The sequence below is a fragment of the Anopheles coustani genome, chromosome 3 (genome assembly GCF_943734705.1).
Source record: "Anopheles coustani chromosome 3, idAnoCousDA_361_x.2, whole genome shotgun sequence".
NCBI classification, from domain to species: Eukaryota; Metazoa; Arthropoda; class Insecta; order Diptera; family Culicidae; genus Anopheles; species Anopheles coustani.
The window spans coordinates 20,733,930-20,745,990 of NC_071288.1; the positions used below are offsets into that span (position 1 = coordinate 20,733,930).

The following is a 12,061-nucleotide window of genomic DNA, read 5'->3' on the forward strand; positions in this document are numbered from 1 at the left end:
TTTACTAGGAACTTACTTATTTCATCTTTGAACTGCGTACTCAACTGTACTCTCGCTAGAATGTGTTCGCAACTTATCATTGGTTCCTATAGTTTTATTATAGCACTGCAGTTTTAGTTATCCAGGGTTAGTCATTATTATTTTCTCTCATATTCCATTTTATTTGATAGCTTCTGGTGTTTGGTTTTATATTTGCTTTTATTAGAATAGTTTCTGTTTCCTTATGATTCATTTGCACTTGCTCGCATTGTACAGCAGCTTCATTATTCCTGTTTTACTTTTTTTTTTGTTATATTAAATTATTCTTCTTCTTGGCGTAACGACCGTATTGGTCATGCCTGCCTCTTTAAAACTAGAACTTTAATAAAACAACGTGCGATGCTATGACCTGGACTTGAAGATAACCGTGAATTCGGTCCGCGACGGTGACTATGCCGCCAACGGAGAGAGATTCCAACGAATTATCCCCAAGTCTTTCGGACAGGGTTAGGAAGCTAGCTTTTGGTACGACCGGTCCGCGCCGTGACTACGCCGACAACGGAGAAATCGCATTTTGTATTTATTCCAAATTTCTTCGTGTTTTATATCTAAATCGCTCCTATCAGAGAGCATGGGCGAGATAGAAGATCTCGCTCCAGAATCCAGATTTGTTAGCAGTTGCGTTGGATTAACGCAAATCCCTGTTTGAACTTGTTCATTCATGTTCAATCATATTTGCAGTTTTGTTGAACATGACATCGAGCAGTGCGATTTGTGATTACATTGTTGTTTGGCTTAGATGCTTGTGTTTTGACCTGCCTCCGATATTTGGTCATGCGCTTGGACCCTTATGTCGATCGCGTAAACAATTGAAGATTGTTTACAAACCGCGATCGGAGCGCAACGTTTATCAACGCGCTCTTACTACGTTCGATCGTTCGTTCTTTCTACAATGTTGTATTGTTAGAATTCGGTTATCTGGATTTCGTTTCGTGTACGTATTTGTATGTCGTCTCGTCTTTGCGACTTTAAACAATCACGCCTTCCCTGTCTTTTTGCTCCCACGCTTTGATCAAGCCATATTTTGATTTAATTATTAGTGTTTGTCGCATGATCCGTTTAACGCTGTCGTGGCACGTATGCTGATGCATCTTGTTCCCGATGAATCGTATGCGGGAAGTCATGTGTATTTTGGTGTACGATTGTACTTGGTACCAAAAGTAACAATCGTTTCTTTTACCGTAATTTACATTTGTCCTAAACTTCACTCGTGGTTCCTTCCTTTACTTTCATTTTCCTTGTCTGTGTGGTCTGTGATAAATTTTATATTTTGAAATGCCAATTCGAGAACCAATTTTCTAATTCGAACGAGACCTATGGTCCGTCCGTAACCAGTCATGCATTAACATTTGGTAGAATTGTTCAACCTCAACACTGACGTCCGCACAATTCACGACCGGCGCGTTTGCATTAGTCCCTTCGTATCTGGCCTCCCTGTTTGATCAATCTTTTTCAATCTTTATTAGAATTTACGTACGAACAGCAACGCGCCCTGTGGAATTTGTTCACTTCCCATTTGATATTTGTTTACATCCAGTAGTCTGTGGTGCGTGTCTGGTGACAGCGTTGACCGCACACCAAAATGATGTGATCGGATGCAAACTCAAACGGAGCCATTACATCTATGGATGTACCCGGCCGTCAGAGTGTTAAGAAATAAATGTGATTGAAAAGTACCTGACCAGGCAAAATGACTGGTCCGATAGTTCTAGTGTTAAGGGCTTAAGAGACTTTTACCCTATGTGTACGTGGATAGTCAGTTCTCTCGTACAGGGGAAGGTCCGGTATCGGTTGGGTTTTGAACATACGCCTTCGAGATGGTGAGCCCCGGCGGCGCTCATGGACCGATTTTCTAACCCCTACCATATGGTATATACTTCTAGGTGCCCAGCTTTTAATACCTTCTCGCAGTATTTTGATCTCTATGGGTCGTCAGCTGTCTTGAAGGAGGAGTGGTTCTGTTATAATTAAGCATACCATTAAGTATTGCTGAGGTCCCTGCGTTTGCCATTCAATTAAATGAAATAAAATAAAGCTATCGATCAGGGTATCCCCGAGGGTAATCTTCTTGATTGTGGCAGTATGTTTTTAATATTCTAGAAACTCTGCTATCATGTTTTCAAACGGATTTTATTCAATTGTGTTTGTTCCATATCAACCATTCTGTTATTGATATATTACAATCTAAACTGCAGTTGTTTTGTTGGATAGTTGTTTTCCCTAATTATTCCAAGTAAGAACACTTCTATTTTATTTTAACTTTCGCAAGCAATAGCAATGGCAAAGGCAAAGTTTTTGCTACGCTCCGTATTTACCGGCTTGTTGGATGGGATAACTACCCAGCTGCGGAAACTCGTGCTGATGTTTGGCCATAAGTATGTTGTTCATTGTGGTGATCTCCTGCGACAAGTGATAGATGCTTTGCTGTATCTTCAGATCTTGGTTGGTTTCATCGTTGCCGTTCGAGCACAATATGCCAAGTGCGGCCGTTACGACCGTATCGTCCATTCTGCCGGGTAGCTCGGATAAGGTTGGCTCCTGGTCAGAATCGGATAGATGATGTAACATGTCGGTGCCTTCGGTGGTCGCCTCTGCCGCAACAATCGGCTCGGAAACAGGGATTGCTTGGGCAACAGCAGTAGAAGCAGCAGCTCCTCCATCGTTAGAGGTTCCATTAGTAGCGGGAGCCTTTTTTACAGTAGATGCCACTTGTGGAGCAGGAGCCGTTCCATTGGTGGGAGCTCCTTGAGCAGCAGCCACATCAGCAGTTATACCATTGACCACGGACACTTCCTTCAATTCTAACTCGGTAACATTCGGCGTGTTATCCGGAACCACCTTACATGGCACCAGGATTCTGTTGCCTGTGTTCCGACTGATGCAGATGTATTCGAAATTGTTCATCATTTCTCCCGGTTGGCCATCGAAGCAACGGTTCCATCTTGAAACAAAGGTTAACTTTAAGAATAGAAACAGAAGATGACGAGTGTGCCCGTACTTACACCTTTCGCATGCGATTGAAAGCCTTTAGCGTACTTTCGCAACTGTTGATGACAAATACCTTCTGCCTGATGGCGATAAGCTCCGACTGCATTTGGATGTTCTATGGGAAGATAAAAAGGAGTGGCATAAAAGCAAAGGCACAAACAATCTTCTTCGCTCCTCTCCCTGCACATACCGTAGCGTCGCTGACAGCCAAACCGTTCATCAGGTTGTACAGCACAATCGGGACGAAAAAGAGGAACAACCCGAACAGTACGTAGTATCCCCACGACTGATGAAGTTTCAACTCGGCAGCCTCGAACTCCCCTGCGGATGAGGAAGAGCATTGTCGAATCAGCAAATATTAAAAGGCTTTACTTAACAGGCTATCGTGGAATGGTCACTTACCTGTCATCATGACCGTAGTCTTCAGTAGAGCCATCGAAAGCATTCCGAACTCGTTGAACGGGTTAGATTCATCGGTGTCAGTCGCGTTGTTGTTGCCATTCATTGCGCCACCATTTCCATTGGGCCCTCGGAAAAGGGTATAGAAACTGATCGCAAATCCCACCAGAATCATCGAGTAGAGGGCAAGGCACTGAATGAAATTTTTCGACACGGTCTTCAGCATCACCATGTGGGTGCAGAAGGATAGCCGAGGAATCGTGGCCAGCAGCACCGTGAACTCCACCGCGGAAAGCATGATGGCGCACACTTCGGCAATGTTGCGTATTTGAGCGTCACCAGAGGTGAAGTGGAGTGTCAGTGCGGTCACTGCGGATACGATCAGTAGAAGTTCGATGTAGTTCTCCACTGATCTGATGTAGGAGCGTGTGTTGAGCAAGATCTGGGTCATCTCTCGGACGGTTATGTACGCTAGCCCCAAGAATGCGGGTGCTAGGAAGTACCACATGTCAAGATTGTGGCTATCAGTGCCGTAGTAAAACACCATGAATGCCGTGAAGGAGAAGAAGAACATGGAGCATATGATGAGGTTCAGGTAGAAGAACACACTGATTCGGAGCCACTTGATCAGCAGGATACTGGCAAGCACTGGGTGACCGAGGAGTTCCCTACCGGCGGACGATTGAGCCAATCGCACAATTGGTAACATTTCGTCGGTATGCTTCGGCGACTGGAAGTTACGAAAGTTCACATTTATCATATAGTCTTGGTCGTCCGGGTTGCCTCCGTTATCGGTCACGCATCCGTTGAGGTGCTGGTACAGCAAGTACGGATTCAGCTCGCAGATCAGCGCCCGACCGAACAGATCTTTGCCCCCAAGGTAGGCGCCATTCGTGAGCAGCAACTCCTGGACGTGCTCTAGCCGATACTTGACCGCGTAATGCAGCGCGGTGAACTCCTGGCAGTCCGTTTCGTTGACATTGATTCGCGAGTCTTGTAGCAACGTTTCCATGCATTTGAAGAAGCCGCACTGTCGCTTGTCCGTTGAACGGTCCGTTGAATTTCCGTTGATTTGCTTGGTCAGCATCGAAAGCAGTGGATTTTCGTTGATCACCTCAACCACATCGGGCGTGATCTTTTTGAGCAGACATTCGAGGATATGATCCTTACCGGACTTGCAGCAAACGAGGAGACCGTGCGCCAGCAGCGCTTTTCTCTCATCGTCGTTTGTTTCTTTTTCCAACAGTTTTTGCGCCATTTGCTCCTTACCGTGGGTGATGGCCGACGACAGCATCGTTCTGGTTTCCTCCGCCGTAAACTGATGCTTGTTTGCCTCGCGCTCATAGTTTTCGATACATTCTTGATCGCTCTTGGTGTCCAGCAAAATCATCAACACTTGCATTTGTCTCCCATCGCCCTCCGGTAGCTTTATGTCTGGAAATGCCTTTTGAATCTTTTGTTTCAAATCACGGTTCAGTAATACATTGCCAGTCTTCAGGAAGTGCTGCAGAACTTTCTTTCGCCACACCTCCTTTCCCCTGAGTAGCGACTCGATTGCTGTAACATGATATCGATTATGAGTGTTTATGTTCGCCCCATTATCAAGCAGCACTTGTATGCACTGGGTTGTCTTAAACCAGTTGGAATTGCTTAGTCGCTCGAACAGTAGAAATAGCGCCGTTCTATCCTTGTACCTCTGCTCCACTACGTTCGCAAGTTGCGGACAGCCATCCATCAGCGCCGTCAGGTTGTCCTTGTCCATAGACAACGCGGCCAGGTGGATAGGATATTCGTCGGTCTTGTCATTTTTCTGCGACCGGTTATCCAAAGCGTAAGTAAAATGTAATCTCGTCGGTACCAATTTGACGCACTTACCTTGAGTCTTGGGTCGGGTAAATTCTCATTGAAGCATGCGCTGATAAACTCATGTCTTCCCTTGGTATTACAAGCCGTCTCGAAGATCGTGTAGTTAGTCCCACGCACGCGTAGGTCCACTCTGGCACCATTTTTGAGGGCTTGTTGAAACTTCTTCAAATCGGAAAGCAGCAACGCATTCTCTAAGGCAGCCTGAAGAACAAATGTAATTTTGAACTATTCCAAACTAGTGGTTGATGTTTGTTTTGTACCTGTTTTCGATCCTTGAATAAGCTCATGGTACACTGGGAAGATAGTTCACTGATCAACACAGAGACTGCGCACTGGACTACGAAACACACTACACTGGGCGGTTGGTCCCAAGGAACTGAAGCGCAGACATCTGCTTCAGCTCCTATTCTTATAGGCCAGACCCCTCCGACTACTGATAGTAATATCAACCAGCGTCGCTGTGTATGAGGAAGAGTAATGTTTCCGGGCAGGCTTGTCAAACTGTGTTGAAAGCAATGATTCGCGGTTTTGAAATTTAAAAAGTGTGGAACGAATTCGGATTTAGTATTTCCTAGTGCGTTATATTTTACGTAATCTTACATGACAAATGTATTAAATTAAATGAAGACCTCTTGAGTTGGACAAACCTGCTTAAAGGCTGAAGCCGATGGCCTACGTGACCATGGAAAAAATGTGACCAACAAGTCCTTTTCCAAGGGGCGTTGGGTTTTTTTTGACTTTGTTGTTTTGTATGTAAAATTCAGATAGAAGAACAAAAAATAAACATCACGATCCGACGCTTCTGTGGCGTCAATTGAACCAGGCCGTTGACGCCCTGACCCCTGCATGGGATTGGTTTGCGATGCCGATTGGGAAGTGCTGTTAGGAAGGGCCGGGAAAAGACAACCTTGAATTCTTTTTAAACTAATCGAACGGTTTGTTCTTGGGGTACTATCGGGTGCCGAACCTTGTTTGAGCTTATCATCATTAGTCAAATTAAGACTAATTCTTGGAAATCGGAGAGAGTTACTTTTGCCCGCCAGGTCCAGGTCATGAAACATACTTCTTTCAATAAAGGGCAAGAACATTTATTTTTTTAACCGTGCGGACCAAATAGAGTTGATAGCGGCCAGAGGATGCCGCACATGTCGGGCACAACATTCGCTGACTAAATTTTTCGATAATGCTATCACTACAATGTAACGTATGTGGCCACTTGTGCAACTTGTTTGACCGTTATGAGCATATATTCTGCGAATCCATTTAGATTACGGTTCACTAGGCGCACCCAAAACGAAAAAAATGAACTGATTTGACTATTTCTGTTGAAGAGGGTTGTTATGTTTGAAATGCATTGACGGCTTTACAACTATTTATCAATTTATTCAATGTTTCCATACAAATATCAATATATTCCATGCTTCCGCACACTTACAGCCGCTACCGGCCAGCTCTGTCGTACGCTACGCGAACTTTGTCTTGTAAGCCCGATCGTTGGCTTCTGTGCCAATACGTTCAGCTTTCGCAGTATGTTTTTAAAATTCGTGAAACTCTGCTATCATGTTTCCAAACGGATTTTATTCGTTTGTGTTTTTTCCATATCAACCAAGAGTTATTTCAAGTCGGAGACTATTTTCTGTCATTGATATATTACAGTCTGAACTGCAGTTATTTTGTTAGATAGTTGTTTTCCCTAATTATTCCAAGTAAGAACACTTCTATTTTATTTTAACTTTCGCAAGCAATAGCAATGGCAAAGGTAAAGTTTACGCTACGCTCCGTATTTACCGGCTTGTTGGATGGGATAACTACCCAGCTGCGGATGCCCGTGCTGATGTTTGGCCTTAAGCAAGTTGTTCATTGTGGCGATCTCCTGCGACTAGTGATAGCTGTTTTGCTGTATCTTCAGATCTCGATTCGGTTGGTTGCATCGTCGCGTTTCGAGCACAGAATGCCACGTGCGGCCATAACGACCGTATCGTGCATTCTGCCGGGCAGCTCGGATAAGGTCGGCTCCTGGTCAGAATCGGATGAATGATGTAACATGTAGGTGTCTTCGGTGGTCGCCTCTGTCGCAACAATCTCCTCGGCAATAGGGGCTGGTTGAACAACAACAACCTCTCCAGCAGCAGGAGCCCCACCATCAGTAGAGGTTCCATCAGTAGCGGGAGCTTTATCTGCAGTAGAGGCCACTTGTGGAGCAGGAGCCGTTCTATTGGTGGGAGCTCTTTGAGCAGCAGCCACATCAGCAGTTATACCATTAACCACGGTCACTGCCTTTAGTTCTAGCTCGTCAACGTTCGGCGTGTTATCCGGAATCACCTTACATGGCACCAGGATTCTGTTGCCTTTGTTCGGACTGATGCAGATGTATTCGAAATTGTTCATCATTTCTACCGGTTGGCCATCGAAGCAACAGTTCCATCTTGAAACAAAGATCAACTTTAAGAATAGAAACAGAAGACGACGAGTTTGCCCGTACTTACACTTTTCGCATGCGATTGAAAGCTTTCAGTGTACTTTCGCAACTGTTGATGACAAATACCTTCTGCCTGATGGCGATAAGCTCCGACTGCATTTGGATGTTCTATGGGAAGAAAAAAAGGAGTGGCATAAAAGCAAAGGCACAAACAATCTTCCTCGCTCCCCTCCCTGTACTTACCGTAGCGTCGCTGACAGCCAAACCGTTCATCAGGTTGTACAGCACAATCGGGACGAAAAAGAGGAACAACCCGAACAGTACGTAGTATCCCCACGACTGATGAAGTTTCAATTCGGCAGCCTCAAACTCACCTGCGGATGCATTATTAAACCAGCAAATAGTAAAGGCTTTACTTAACAGACTATCGTGGAATGGTCACTTACCTGTCATCATGACCGTAGTTTTCAACAGAGCCATCGAAAGCATTCCGAAGTCGTTGAACGGGTTAGATTCTTCGGTGTCAGTCGCGTTGTTATTGCCATTAATTGCGCCACCATTTCCATTGGGCCCTCGGAAAAGGGTATAGAAACTGATCGCAAATCCCACCAGAATCATCGAGTAGAGGGCAAGGCACTGAATGAAGTTTTTCGCCACCGTCTTCAGCATCACCATGTGGGTGCAGAAGGAAAGCCGAGGAATCGTAGCTAGCAGCACTGTAAACTCCACCGTAGACAGCATGATGGCGCACACCTCGGCAATGTTGCGTATTTGAGCGTCACCAGAGGTGAAGTGGAGTGTCAGTGCGGTCACTGCGGATACGATCAGCATTAGTTCGATGTAGTTCTCCGCTGATCTGATGTAGGAGCGTGCGTTGAGCACAAACTGGGTGAGCTCGCGGACGGTTATGTACGCTAGCCCCAGAAATGCGGGTGCTAGGAAGTACCACATGGAAAGATTGTGGCTATCAGTGCCGTAGTAAAACACCATGAATGCCGTGAAGGAGAAGAAGAACATGGAGCATATGATGAGGTTCAGGTAGAAGAACACACTGATTCGCAGCCACTTGATCAGCAGGATACTCGCAAGCACTGGGTGACCGAGGAGCTCCCTACCGGCGAACGATTGAGCCAATCGCACAATTGGTAACATTTCGTCGGTATGCGTCGGCGACTGGAAGTTACGAAAGTTCACATTTATCATATAGTCTTGGTCGTCCGGGTTGGTTCCGCTATCGGTCACGCATCGGTTAAGGTGTTGGCGCAACAAGTACGGATTCAGCTCGCAGATCAGTGCCCGACCGAACAGATCTACGCCACCAAGGTAGGCGCCATTCGTGAGTAGCAACTCCTGGACGTGTTCCAGCTGAAACTTGGCCGCGTAATGCAGCGCGGTGAACTCTTGGTAGTCCGTTTTGTTGATATCGATCCGCGAGTCCTCCAGGATCTTTTCCATGCACTTGAAGAAGCTGCACTGCCGCTTGTCTGAGTTTTCGTTGATTTGCTTGGTCAGCATCGAAAGCAGTGGATGTTCGTTCATCACCTCGACCATATCGGGCGTGATCTTTTTGAGCAGACATTCGAGGGTATGATCCTTACCATACTTGCAGCAAACGACGAGACCGTGCGCCAGCAGCACTTTTCTTTCCTCGTCGCTTGTTTGTTTTTCCAACAGTTTCTGCACCATTTGCTCCTTACCTTCTTTGATTGCCAACGACAGCATCGTTCTGGTTTCCTCCGCCGTAAACTGATCCTTTTTTGCCTCGCGCTCATAGTTTTCGATACATTCTTGATCGCTCTTGGTTTCCAGCATCAGCATCCAGATTGGCAATTTTCTCTCATCGCCCTCCGGTAGCTTTATGTCTGGAAATACCCGTTGAATCTTTCGTCTCAACTCGGGGTTCAATAACAATTTGCCAGTGTCCAGGAAGCGCTGCAGAACTTTCTTTCGCCACAGCTCCTTTCCCCTGAGCAGCGTCTCGATTGCTGTAACTTGATTTCGATCGTGGGTGTTTATGTTCGCCCCATTATTCAACAGCACTTGTATGCACTTGGTTGTCCTAGACCAGTTGGAATTGCTTAGTCGCTCGAACAGCAGAAATAGCGCCGTTCTATCTCTGTACCTCTGCTCCACTACGGTGTCAAGTTGCGGGCAGCCATCCAACAGGGCTGTCAGGTTGTCCTTGTCCATGGACAACGCGGCCAGGTGGATAGGATATTCGTCGGTCTTCTCATTTTTCTGTCACCGAATATCCAAAGCGTAAGTAAAATGTAATCTCTTCAGCACTAATCCGTCGCACTTACCTTGAGTCTTGGGTCTGGGTCGGATAAATTCTCATTGAAGCACGCCCTGATAAACTCGTATCTTCTCCTGGTATTACAAGCCGTCTCGAAGATCGTGTAGTAAGTCCCACGCACGGGCACGTCAACTCTGGCTCCATTCTTGAGGGCTTGTTGAAATTTCTTCAAATCGGAAAGCAGCAACGCATTCTCTAATGCAGCCTGGAGAACAAATGTAATTTTAAACTAAGTCCAACACCACTGGTGGTATAGTTGATGTTTTATACCTGTTTTCGATCCTGAAATAAGTTCATGGTTAACTGGGGAGTTAGTTCACCGATCGACAGAGGCTGCACTGGACTGCGAAACACACTGCACTGGGCGGTTGGGCTCGAAGAACTGAAGTGTGGATATCTGTTTCAGCTCCTACTCTTAAAGCAATGATAAGCAGGCAACGCATTCGCGATTTTGGGATTTAAAAGTGTGGATGGAATTCGGCTGAAGCCGATGGCGTACGTGACCAAGAAAAAATGTGATCGATGAGAGCTTCCCCAAGGGGCGTAAGGTTTGAGTTCCCTGTTTTTAAAGTCATCCTAGCTCGCAAGACTGAGTTACCCCGAGCACTTTGTATGGCGCTATCTCGCTTCTGTCCACTAGAAAGCAGCCTACGAAACTTCGGTTTTTACCCCTCTTCGCCGTGCTCCATTTCCCTCTCCTATCAATTCTTCCGAGTCACCCATTTTTACTTCGCCAGACCCGATAGAGGATCCTCCTCTCCACCTCCTTCCATTACCGCGTCTATCATCGCAGTCGGGCCAGCGAAGTGGAAGAGTTGTCGTCGTTTTAAAGTTTCCGATTCCCCACCTCGTCCCAACACCGCCGCTTCAGGTTCCACACACCCGGTCCTCGAATGTTCGCTCCGGCAGTTCGCTTTCTAGATTCAAAACTTTGCCAACGGCAGCGATCGATTTTTCAAATCAATTGATTGATTTCCAACTGATAATACTTCCGTTTACAACGTTTTCAATGCACGGTGTTAGCCAAATATGATTCTCAAAATATTTGTTGAATTTATCGTGATGCGGAAAATGTTTGCTCGCAGATCAGACAATAAGAAATCTAACATGAAATACATTTGCTTCGCTGAGTAAGAAACATAACTTGAACTTGTCGCTACAAGGTCCATGTTATTCACTGGAAAGTCAACCACCTTAGTTGAATGAGCGCGAAATTACTTTTTTTTACAATTCATATCGCGTCACAAAATCACAAAAAAATGCTCACCAGTTTGCCAAATACCTGATCGATTTATTATTCATAATTTCATAAAGTAATCAATCCGAAATAGTTCGATTCACATGGTCAACGAACATCTGATCAAAAAGCACGACGTATCGGTGGGTAAAACAAAACCGATGCAGAGCTTTGATAAAACGCTGTTGCGAACGAAACGCTGCAGCGACTGCGAAGAAAGATAAGCGAAAAGGCGAAAGCAAAACCGCACGCCCGCTCTCCAGTGTTTATGTTGCACTTTTAACGACGGGTGGAATCCACTATCAAATAGCCTAACCGGTAGCGCGCTTTACTCTAGAACTTTTCACACCCTCCCTGGTTCAATCACTCGATTCGTATCCAAAAATAGAAATGCCAGTCAAAGCATTCATTCAGAACCCTACAACTGACCATCCGTTCTGGAAGTAGAAACGTGTGACACGCTTTCCAGACTGCACCGTCGCGTAACGCGACGTCGCATGACAGGCGCTGAACTCCATGCAAAAAAAACCTAGCGCGATTCGCGGAATGTAGAGCATTTTGACGTCTACACTGCAAAAAATCGAAAAATAGCTTTTGACAGTATGCTGATACTCAAATTTGGCGGGAATCGTCCTTAGAAGATAAACAAACAACAATGCTCGAGGACCAAACAAACCGATTCTTCAATTCCTTTCGTTTTGTTCGCATGGAAAATGTTTAAGAAGCCGTCGGCCGTAGTAGGTCGCCGATTTTTCGACGAAATGTATCGAAGTTTCACCTCACGTACCTTCTCTTTACTCGCATAGTTGTTTACATT

The 12,061-nt window shown here is 45.6% G+C and overlaps 2 protein-coding genes across 2 annotated transcripts; both read right to left on the bottom strand.

Moving 5' to 3' along the window:
• Positions 1-2,337: 2,337 nt before the first annotated feature.
• LOC131272549 (transient receptor potential cation channel protein painless-like) lies at positions 2,338-5,579 on the bottom strand. The gene is made up of 6 exons (XM_058274313.1): positions 5,553-5,579; positions 5,302-5,493; positions 3,430-5,236; positions 3,218-3,348; positions 3,042-3,142; positions 2,338-2,980 (listed from the first exon to the last, which is right to left on the bottom strand). The coding sequence occupies exons 1-6, from the start codon at positions 5,577-5,579 to the stop codon at positions 2,338-2,340; spliced, it is 2,901 nt and encodes a 966-aa protein (XP_058130296.1).
• A 1,618-nt stretch (positions 5,580-7,197) lies between these two features.
• LOC131272557 (transient receptor potential cation channel protein painless-like) lies at positions 7,198-10,304 on the bottom strand. Its single transcript, XM_058274324.1, has 6 exons — positions 10,278-10,304; positions 10,015-10,212; positions 8,158-9,949; positions 7,955-8,085; positions 7,779-7,879; positions 7,198-7,717 (listed from the first exon to the last, which is right to left on the bottom strand). The coding sequence occupies exons 1-6, from the start codon at positions 10,302-10,304 to the stop codon at positions 7,198-7,200; spliced, it is 2,769 nt and encodes a 922-aa protein (XP_058130307.1).
• Positions 10,305-12,061: the final 1,757 nt, after the last annotated feature.

Excerpts from the sequence above, each read along its gene's own strand:
- LOC131272549 (XM_058274313.1), bottom strand. The coding sequence starts at position 5,579 with ATGAGCTTATTCAAGGATCGAAAACAG. Across the intron at positions 5,237-5,301 it reads TACCCGACCCAAGACTCAAG|AAAAATGACAAGACCGACGA; the intron begins GTAAGTGCGTCA and ends AACCGGTCGCAG. Across the intron at positions 2,981-3,041 it reads TTCAATCGCATGCGAAAGGT|ATGGAACCGTTGCTTCGATG; the intron begins GTAAGTACGGGC and ends CTTTGTTTCAAG.
- LOC131272557 (XM_058274324.1), bottom strand. The coding sequence starts at position 10,304 with ATGAACTTATTTCAGGATCGAAAACAG. Across the intron at positions 8,086-8,157 it reads AACTACGGTCATGATGACAG|GTGAGTTTGAGGCTGCCGAA; the intron begins GTAAGTGACCAT and ends ATGCATCCGCAG. Across the intron at positions 7,880-7,954 it reads TGGCTGTCAGCGACGCTACG|AACATCCAAATGCAGTCGGA; the intron begins GTAAGTACAGGG and ends TTCTTCCCATAG.